Genomic DNA, 11,573 nt, shown 5'->3' on the forward strand with positions numbered 1-11,573 from the left:
TTGGGATACCACTGTATTGATGCAAACTGCTTTAACATCAATTTCATGTGTATGCACACAATTGCACTTCACTTCTTAAATCAGTTGGAGAGTTTATTTCAAGATGATTTGTTATGTACTGCAGATGCAGTTTGCTAATTAATTGACACCCCTACAAAACACTATTTTTCAGTAAATGAGGTAGTGGTATGGATGGGTTATTTGACATACTGTAAGTCAATTGTAGTTTTCAGTCATATAAACAGCAGAGAACAAATTCATTTTAAGATTTTCTGTTGAAAACAAGAGAAGCCTGCTCTACTTGAACCTGACAATGCAGCTGTGTTATATTGAGTTAAAAGGCTCACAGTTTTGGTTGATGCAACATTTTTTCATGCATTATCCTGTTGACTCATTTGACTAACATGATCAAAACCAAAAAAAGCTTACAATTGAGGCAAGATAAAAAGTTTGTTTATATAAGCAGATATCTTGGTGCTTTTTCAATTGTGAAATTTGTGGCCAAGTAGATATAAATTCAAAATCATTTATTGAAATAGTAAACGTTTGGAACGGCAATATGTATTTTTAGGTTCAAAGCTCTGTGCACCCGACCACAACAGTATTATTCCTTATGTCTTGCCTCAACAATACTTTATATATGAACTGCTTTCAAACTTCCTAAGAACATAGCTCTGTGGTATATTTCAATACAAAGAGTCAACAAGAGCTGTCACAGCATGTTATGAATGGGACATTGACCTTTGAACAATGTCAGTTCATAAAAAAGGGAAAAAAATTGCAACGAAATGTCCATTATGTCTAACCAATATTGCTGGTGCATTTGCAAGACCACATGGCATTACGTTTGTGCCATAGGATTGAAACTCCTCTATCCTTTATGCGTAACAACAATACAGCGTGGGTCTATTGCCTTTATGTGTCAAATACATTTAAAAAAAATTGCCTCTAAAAATACCACCAGGACACAACCAACTATTCTCGATGACCTTATATGCAGCATTCCATAGTAAATAAATTCTAAGTGTGACCTTGACGTTAGATGTATGGACACGGGTCTTGCGACATGTCAACTTGGTATGTGAAACACGTGTGGCAAGTTATTTGAAAATTTGTCCATACATGAGAAAGTTACAGCCTGGACATGACCACCTATACACTAGGTATGTCTTATTTGCAGCATTTCTTACTGCATTCATACACTAAGTGTGACCTTGACCTTTGAGGTAGGGATTTGGGTCTTGCAGGCAACACATCCTCTATATATGCCAAACACAATCATGTGGCAAGCTATTTTAAAATCTGTCCTTAACAAGAGAAAGTTACAGCTGGGACAAAAGAAGTTGAGCCATACTAACGGATAGACAGATCGACAGACGGTGCGATTTTAATATTCCCACCTTCCGATGCATATAAACACGCCGGGTAATCATTGGAGCCATAACATTTTGTTATGTGTTGAAAATGCTCCAACGCGTCTTCCATTATAGTGCCAATGAGTGGAATATGGATGTAAACTGTGAGTATGGTTTCTTATTTTTCATTTTTAGAGGTTTATACGATTAAATTCAAAAAATTGAGAATGTAGTTCAACAGAGGAATGGCCACGAGTTGTTCTACTGGTAACCTACAATGCTGGATAAACAACAGAACTTTTAAGTCCAGTCAATTTCAATCCATGTGAAGGAGAAAGTTTAAATCAACAGTTCATATTTTATGCCAAAAAAGTAATCGATTCATCTTCATAAAAAGCCACATACCATTATTATTTAAAACATATAACCATTAGTCAAGCATCAGAGGGATGTAGGTTAATAAATATGTATAGTGCCTTGAAAATAATGACAAGATTTTCACACCATTTTGCATGAAAACATGTATTTCACCAAGGTATTAAAATACAGATCGACCATTCATTTTTCTAGTAAAAATTGAACAATGTACCATTTGCAGTCTACAATTCACTTTGTATAATGTTTTTAACCAATGCACTGTTCCCTGAAAACTAATTTGCCATGTTCACTATATATCACAACGAAGGAACCAATGCAGATTGTGGATTTGTTGACTGAAGTTGCTCTGGTTTGTTCTCTCCTCTTTTCTTGCATGCAATCATTAACACCATAAGTATTGGTATATGAGCTAGAGTGAATCTAAACAGTTTTCTTGAAGAGTTACTGTCCCCTTTTCTGTAGAAGTTCCATGCCAGGTATGACATGTACACATTCAGGGGTAGTGAATATGCCACAAAGGTCCATGTGGTGAGATCTACAAGCGGGGCCACCCCACAGAGTCCAATCATTCCAATGCTGTGACGTAGAGCAACTCGCTTGCACATGTCTGGTCTCACCACGCTCGACATGCGGTAGCCCCCACGGGAGTAGTCTGGACGGAGGTTCCAGGACAGAGAGTTGAAGTGGGGGAACTGCCATGCATAGAGAATTGCTGCCAGCAACCATGCTCCTGAACATATAGAAGTATATTATACTTTTTACTCTTGATAGCTTAAACTAAGTCCCTGTATTTTCAATTGATTTATTAGTATTTATTCACTACTACCCGGTAGTAGTTGCAGAACTGTAGATAAATATAAACAATAAGAATTAAATTTCCTACACAAATTGTCATTATGAACATCAATGAAATATATGTACATAAAATTAAGTGGACATCTAGAGCAAGTTTTATTCTTGGCCAAGTAACTACATGCATGACCAATACTTTAACAATATTACAACAACAAACAGATGAGTGAATAAAAGATTGTTCCATTGACAATCAATGCTTCAATATCTTTAAAGTATGTTACTTTTAAACTTTGATAGGTCAAAAGTAAGTGTACAATATACATGAGACTGAAAAGATTTCAAGATCAAAATTTTGTTTGATGAGAACTCTATATAAAACAGATTTCCTGTCATTTTCCTCCTTTCTATCTTTTCTTTATTTTTCAATATAAGACATTACCAAACATTGAACAAGGTCAAGTTTTAACTCAACTTTTGAGACATTTACTGATACCAGGATAAACAATGGGTCATGATGACCTGATTTATGACCTTGTTGTCTCCTATCTCCACTACATAACTGGACATTTACCTGGCTCAAGGCCCCCAGTGCAGGCAGCCCAACCCATCATAGGCGGGATGGCACCAACCACAGACCCAACCCATGTGTTTGCGATGCTGTACCGCTTCATGGGCGTGTACACCATAGTGTACAGCCCGAGGTTGAAAGCCCCCAGCGCAGCTGTTACAGGGTTTACCCCTGCAGCCAGGATTCCAACACCCATTGTACCAGTTATCACAGAAAACGTAGCAGCATGCAGGGGACTGCAATAAAAAATTATAACATTCTTTAGCTCTTACTGTCAGACAAATGTATAAAATGTTGTTTATAATTCATAGTTCTGTACACCAGTAAATACTTTCCAAATAATCTAACCTCAAATGACCCCTGACAAGGACTCTGTTCTTTGTTCTGTTCATCTGTGCATCAAAGGGCACTTCAAAGAACTGGAAAAGAAAACAATCTATTCAATCCCTGTAATTCATCATTTTATGCAGTATATTAACACCAAATGTAGCACGGGCATTTTACTTTTCAGTTAAGTTTTTTGCTTTGAAGATTAAACATGAAATGTTTCAAACACAAGGAAGACAGATATTTTATAGCAGTTACCGGTATGTTTTAACTCTTATGATCTGTGTGAATAGTTCTAGACCCTATTTGACATTTTTTTTTTATAACCAGTGGCATAGCTTCCTATAGGCCGCGGCCTACACAATTTTCAGTAAAACAATAATAAAAATGCCAAATCTGCAATAAAAACTTAATTAATATATCGGAAACCAGGTATTTCAAATCTATCGTTTTCCTTTTCACTAAAATACACATTCATACGACATGAATGTTACGTATATAATTTGTCGTAATTTGCATACCAGTAGTCTGCGCTTTGACGCTGTTTATTACATAAAACATTTATTTAAGGTAAAACATATTGATATCGTTACTCTCATTAATGTTTTTACAACAAAGAATTATACGCTAAAACGCACCCAAGACCACCTAGCTAAAACGAAATCCCAAGGATGCATGCCCTTGTGCCCCCCCCCCTCAGAGAGTGGCCTACACATATACGTCAAGCTACGCCCCTGATAACCAAATGTATTTTTGAGATAGTTTTACCAAAAGTATGCCAAAACTGCTTGTCAGTTTTTGTTTGCCAAAGTAGTGTCTAGTAAAATTATTTTATTCAACCTATGAAAACTAAACCATTTTGTTTAAATAACAGTTACCTGATTGATGGAATTAGCTGAGCAGGATGTGAGGGCTGTCCCAGCAGTACACAAAAGAAATGTGCTTAACATGAAAGGGTCAGGCGCCATGGCGTACCCAGCCATTGTGGTGATTACTACCAAACCTGCAATTATATACCGAAATCCACATAACTTATAACATACCATATGATACTCTAAAAAGCAATTATAACATCATGGCAATGGTATTGCTGCTAAACTACATATTAAAGCCAAAAGCTGAACAAAACAAAACTGAAAACAATAAACATACTAACCAATGACAATTATAAGTTATTTTGCAAAAAAACCCTTATATTATAGAGAACATCATTCTCCATGGAGGAAATTAAAGGATATTCATACAATGTCATGAACATTCAATGCTGTCAGAATTTATCCCAAATGTACAACTAACAAAAAAGATCCTTTTCTTACCTGTCAGTCTGATTTTTGAAAGTTTCATGTAGTATTCAGGTAGCTTGTTGTAGTCCAGTTTCGTTTCCCGCCACAATACCTCAGTGATGGATTCAATATTTTGAGCTGGGTTTGTGTTATCCATTTCCAGTTCCTCCACGTAGTCAAGATTGATTTCCAAAGTCTCATCTCTGTCTTTAACGTTCACTTCTATTGGCTTACTTGATGATTTGTTTATATCAACTGTCACCGAGCTCTTTTTAAAATATAAAAACAAATCATCATCAAAAGTAGAGTCCTTATCAGTGGCTGAATTGGGAATTATGTCATTTTCCTGTTTGTCTACATAGAGCAGCTGTGGCTGTGTAATCTTGCTGCGGATGTTTTTAGGAACCCTGATGTTCAGCTGCTTTCTCTTTAATCTGGGTCTTTCCAAAGCTTGATTGTGAGAAGACCCATTATGTCCATGGTCACATTCATCAGTTAGAACTTTCGGTTTAGTTGCAAACTGAAAGATATAAATGAAAGGAACTAGAAACCTACTTTACAACAAGAATTCTATACGCTACAAACCCCGATATCTGTTTTGTTATCATCATAACAGAACATACAGATATTGATATACTTATATATACGGTATCAGCTATCAGATCCAACAATAGCTGAGTGAATTATCATTTATAACTATCAACTTTCCAATCAACTCTAACTACTGTGTTAAAAATATTCATGCAGAGGTCTGATTTCTGAATATTTCACATGTCAAATGTGTGAATTTATAACCAGGCAAAATGGACAAACACCATCATTTATTTAAGTTTATATGTGTGCCATTCATTATTTGATAGTGGAACATTTAACGATTTTCTATACATATATTTTCTCTCAGTATACTGTAGATTCAGCAACATTTACACTAGATTGTTAACATTGTTTCAGTCTGCGAAACAAAAAAAATAAGCATAGGCCATTTGGGCCTATAACCTTAACAAATCCATAGGCCCGACACATATTTCATAGGCCCAAAGAAAAATAACAAGTTTGACCACTTCATAGAGTATTTAATGCTATTCTCTTGTAAAAAGGACAACAAAGAAAACACACGGTCCTTGGCCATCTTTACATCATCATCATCAGCATCTGAATCCTCTGAGTCAAAGCTGTCAATTGTTGTCCTCCGAAACATACATATTTATTACATTGGACGATTCAATGATTTCAGTACCATATACCGTTCAAGTATGTAGGTTATTTTATAAAAAAATCTATCTATTGCCATTTGCTTTGGTGCAAGTCGAGGCTAAGCATCTTAGCAAATGCCAAAGATACGAAACAAAACTACCATCTATTAAGTTATTACAGAATTTCCGTTAGCAAATCAGTGCACGGCATAGTGAAATCGGAACATGATGATGAGTTGTAGTGATCGTGAAGGTCAATGCATCTGGAATATTGATTATTTAATATAGCACAAACAAACCATGATATCTACCAGTAATTGATGCGAAGGGTGACAATGAAATCACCTGGTCAAATATGTGAAAGTTATTAAAATTATTTATTGTTCCACATGAAGTAGTTTAGCTGCAATAGATCAACTCTGTGTCCTTTTCACTTCAATGTCAGTCATTTGCCAGGTCACAGTTCATTATAGCCAGCTACATGGCTTTCAGGAACACATTTAAATTATGTTTTGCAGCAAACAGAAGAATACAAACATGAAAAAATAACAGCTCTTATATTTAGATATGTGTCAAATTTCATACTATAACATTAAAATAGTGTTTGCAAACACATCTTCGCGACTGGGCTTGATCAATGTTCAATTCTAAACAATCACGAAAGTCGCGAAAGTATGTGACAAAACGATTTTCTAAGTCGAGGCGCGGCAATTTTGATTAATTTATACGAATTATGTTTTCTGCATAAATAAATTAATGTTTTTTAAAGACATGAAGTCTGTTCTGTACCTAATATCGCATTCCATCGCTGAAAATTGATCAACTGGTTCTGTTATCGGCTATTCCATCGTGACGTCATCAAATGGCAGATAATTTAAAAAACGGTTAAATGTATTTGAGAGTGTATACGGTGAAGCATTGTAATGCAATCACACACTTTATGATTCATTTTTGTGGACACGAAAAAGAAAATCGATTATTTGTGAAATTAAGCAAGTATTCGTCCATAAAAAATGATAGGCCTGCCGGGCGTACTCTCTGCCGATTTTGACAGGCCCGACGGATTTTTTTATACGCCACGGGCATCGGGCGTGTGGCTTATATCGCAGACTGTTATTTTGACATTTGATCTAGGGACCATCATTCTTTTTTATATCCCTTTTTATATGAACTTGACCTAGATTTTATAAACCCTCATTCTAGTCCAAATAATTGTACGTTGACGGATTTTTTTTAGATTTTTGATATATGGCAAATCCTTCACTTACAAATTGTTTAGTATCAAAAGTATTAAAGTAGTTGTTCCGATCAGGATTCCGAGTTAAAGCATATAGCGTCTGTAAAATATCATAAAAACAAGAAATATTACCAGATAATGTTATTTTATATTAGTTGCGTACACAAAATATAAATATCCAACTTATAATTATGAGTTTGACGGCTTTTCTTCTTTTCATTCTGTCAAAACATAACGATATATACATGACGGGCACCTGCAAGGCTTCAGGGCACAGTTTTAAATCACTCGGAACATTTTGGCCATGGCCGAGTTGTTACGATTGTATAACGAGGTCTACCTCGAAGCTTTGTCGGAGGAGGCCGAGTTATTACGATTGTATCGAGTTGTTCCCCTTCGCATAATTGTTTTCTGTGTCAGTCAACTTTCGTTTTATTGGAAAGGTAAACAACTTGTTTTAATGCATTAAATGCTTGTTTAGTGCAAAATTATAGCATTTCACTTACATGGAAAATATGAATATAACTCTTTATGATCAATTTCAACCATAAAATACTTTTCAATATTTTTAAAACACCCCCGTTTTTTGCACATTTGCACATTCCCGTTTAGACGTTAGGGATTGGAAGAATCCCGTAAAACACGTCTATTATTTTAGACTAACCCTCATTCCAACCAAGTTTCATAAGGTTTCATTTAAAATGTCAATATAAAGAAAAGAATGGCCTCTAGAAATTAAACAATATTTGCTTGTGGACAAGTTATCAAACAAGACTATATGCTATAGACAAAATCAATCTTGAATTCTTAGAAGCACACAAACATTCTGGCCCGAGTTTCATAAAGAAAAATAAATTGGATAAAATCTTTGGCAGGGTCTCAGATTTAAAAGATTTGAGTGAGTTTAAAATTGACCCAGATTTCATTTATAAAGTCTTCTTTTTTTTAAAGATTTTGTTTAAAAATGTGCCAAGAGTGTTTTCAGTTGTTGTCTTTTTCCATTATTTGACCCAATGGCAATGACCTTCTTTATGGTCAAACATGATGATCTATGACTAAACTTGCAAAGATTGATTTAGATTCTATGGGTAGAATTTCTGTAAGAAAATGTTGATGCTACAGTGCATACAAAATATTGACCATGCACAAGTTGCAGACAGGTGGAATAATTGCCTATTTTTTAACCAAGCGTCATATGGAACTTAAGGAAAATCATCTGTTTTAAACATTTCTGGTTTATCAGTATCCCACCAAGTAAGGCATTACTTTCCCTTATGAAGAGGCATCAGATAATACAATAACCAAGTTCTATCTTACACAATAAACAAGTTCTATCTTACAAGCAAGCACAATTTTATTTCGGAAGTCTTATTCAACTATTACATAATGACTTTGTGCCATTGTTATGCTTCTTTTGCATTGATTTACACTATGAATTTGATGTCAATGTTGACCCTAACAGTGATGTTAATTAACTTCTGCAACTGAATCTGGCAATGTCATTTTGAATTACATTAATGGTTGACAATGCTTTTTTTCTGTGAGCGCATCTGCAGCATTGTCTGTTTAATTGGTAATTTGCATTTACAGTCAGTCACATTATAGTAATCATTAGTTCTGGCTTCCATAACTTTAATGTAGCTATTCATTTTTTTATGTTTACTCAGACAACGCGAAAACTTTTTTTTTACAGGACATTGCGACAGGTAAACACTGAAAGTTTACCTGTCGCACCAAATTTTTACCTGTCGCAATGTTACAAACAGTATTCAGTTACATCAGCCTAAACCTTGATTTTAAGCCTCTTTTTTAAATAAGTTTTGTAATTCCCCATTATAACAGGTTTAGATCTTTTTGGTTAGATTTGTCCTACAGTACTATAATAAATTACAAAAAAAGCCAAACATCATGTAAAAAAAATCAATATTCGAATCTTATAAATGTCATAATTTTTTCTTTCCTTGCCTCCCAAAAAACTCATATCTGGTTCGTCTACCCATGGAACTTGCTCTTTTAATTCATCTTTAAATTAAAGATACAGTACGGTTATAAAATGTAACAAATTGTACTACAAGTCAAACTCAGGCACAACATTTATGCAATACCGAAAGTAGAGTTCTTGTTATTGGCAATGTTAAATGGAGCGGAAAGAAAGTCAGCTCGGTATATTAATCATCATATTTAAATTAACACGATTGCCGGGAACCACTTCGCCGAAAATAAATACATACGGAATTTTGTAATTTCCGAACATTTCCGTAAAATAAAAGTATTAGATTACGAGCTGAAATCGGAACCTTACGCATTTTATCGGCTTTTACGGAAACATGTCGAAACAGGGTTTACAAATAGTGATACACGGATCAACACGCTGATTAATCATGATATAATAGTTAAAAAAAACTCTGAACATTTATTTAGAAACTGAAAGTAAATTTTCCGAAAATTAAACGGTGCTGACTTTAATTTTTCACCGGACATTGTGACCGACCAAAACAAAAGTTTCGTCGGTCAAAATGGAAATATACCGGACATGTCCGACTGTCAGACGGACATTAGCATTGTCTGGTTTACTACACATTAACACAGTTAAACACATACCAAAAGGTAATATGTAATGTGTTCTTGAGCTGAGTAATCATATGCATTAAAGTCATTGGCAACATCCAAGAAGATGGCCATTTTATTTAGTTTGACCAGCTTGAAAACAACCAAGAAGTCTAGTCAACGTCACTGATCTGTCATCGTTTATCAGTGGTCTAATCATTTTTAACAGTTTAATTAGTGTTGTTGTTTTTTTCAAACTGTTTTGTATGGCTACGTTAACTCTTTAAACCTCCAGTTCACTTTGAATTTGAAAAATGTATATAAGAATACTTACCCACTTGGTTAAGTAAACATTTTTGATCAGACAATTTGGGTCGAGACAATTTCTACATAACGTTGGATTCTTCACAGGAGTTATTCCAGATAAGCCGCTGTATAAACGTTTTCCGTTTACAATTGGTGAGCTGGCTTTCCGTAGATACTTTGCTTGAAAAAATGACATTGTCGTTAACGTTTTTATCACATATTTCAGCGTTTTATAGTATCAACAAAAGTAAGAAGTTCTGTTCCATGGGCGCAGCCATTTTGTCAAGGTTAGGTCTGATGGAACCCAAAGTCACCAATTAATGGCAAGAAAATTTCGGACTAGATTATGTTGCAATTTTTCATTTATTGAGTGCTGTAAAAAAACTTACACTTTGATCGTGTTACGCCTCGCATTCCACGAAAAAAACATTTGGTTTTATTTATTTCTATTTGAGTTATTTTAATACAATAAGTGCCAGTTTTCAATCCCCTTTCCTTTTTGACCAATTTCAATTAAATTTGAAATATAAACCCTTCATGAGGCACTTCCAATATGTATACACAAAATAACAATTATTAATTTAAACAAATCAGTTGTGAGTGTAGTTCACGTTTTTAGTGGATTCCTGTATCACCCCGCACCGGGCCGTGACGCCATCACCGTGACTTAACTTATTATGTTGTTGTTTTTAAATGCTTTTAAATAAAGTGGCATACCATATATTAGTGACTGCAATTCACAATCGGCAAATCCAGACATAAGTAGGGCTGAATTAATAAAAACTCCGATGTTTCAGTACTTTTTGAGTTAGTGTGCGGACAAGCAGCTTCCTTACTAATGTCTTGGGCCCTCAGCGCCTATTATCTATAACTAAATATGAATGACTGATACTATTATTGTGGTTTTGGGTGACAAATTAAGGTATGCCCGACGGGCGCAACCTTGGACGGATAGACAAAGCGGCGACTGCATGCGCTCTTTTCAAAGTAGCATAACAACAAGCTTTCATGGCTTGTTCCATCAGATGTGCAAGAGTCAAGTATCAATGCTACTGTTGTTATTATACAAATGGTTTTAAAAGTGCAGTGCAATGCTCATGTCTTCATGTAAATTGTTCAGTTATTGAACTTTATACAAGACATTAATTAGATTTTTTTTTAAAAAAAACATCAAGTGTAACGGTCCGCTGTAGGCGGCGGATGTGCGTTCATAGTGTAACGGTCCGCTGTAGGCGGCGGATGTGCGTTCATAGTGTAACGGTCCGCTGTAGGCGGCGGATGTACGTTCATAGTGTAACGGTCCGCAGTAGCCGGCGGATGTGCGTTCATAATAGCTTGGTTGGTAATATACAAATTAACAAAGCCCGGGCTCTGGGTGAATAGAGGATTTAGTATATATAAAGACCAGTGGACCCCTTTAGAGTCGAGCATGCTTTTCTCTGAAGGGATTTGTTGGCCTTGTTTGACGTCGCACGTTACACAAGTATCAATGCCGTTCTTACACAAGGGTTTTAAAAATGCAATGCAATTCTCATGTCTTCATGTATATTTGTTCAGGTATTGAAATTTATATAATACCATAAA

At 35.3% G+C, this 11,573-nt stretch overlaps 1 protein-coding gene across 2 annotated transcripts; it reads right to left on the reverse strand.

Annotated features, from left to right (window-relative positions):
- Positions 1-1,701: 1,701 nt before the first annotated feature.
- On the reverse strand, positions 1,702-10,275 carry LOC128245500 (protoheme IX farnesyltransferase, mitochondrial-like). 2 transcript variants are annotated; one of them, XM_052963685.1, is made up of 6 exons: positions 10,018-10,275; positions 4,740-5,226; positions 4,302-4,426; positions 3,445-3,515; positions 3,100-3,332; positions 1,702-2,463 (listed from the first exon to the last, which is right to left on the reverse strand). In XM_052963685.1, the coding sequence occupies exons 1-6, from the start codon at positions 10,183-10,185 to the stop codon at positions 2,030-2,032; spliced, it is 1,518 nt and encodes a 505-aa protein (XP_052819645.1). In that variant the 5' UTR covers positions 10,186-10,275; the 3' UTR covers positions 1,702-2,029. The 2 variants fall into 2 exon arrangements, with proteins under 2 accessions (XP_052819645.1, XP_052819653.1); XM_052963693.1 differs by lacking the exon at positions 10,018-10,275 and adding an exon at positions 7,300-7,398.
- Positions 10,276-11,573: the final 1,298 nt, after the last annotated feature.

The sequence above is a fragment of the Mya arenaria genome, chromosome 2, assembly GCF_026914265.1.
Source record: "Mya arenaria isolate MELC-2E11 chromosome 2, ASM2691426v1".
Classification (NCBI taxonomy): Eukaryota; Metazoa; Mollusca; class Bivalvia; order Myida; family Myidae; genus Mya; species Mya arenaria.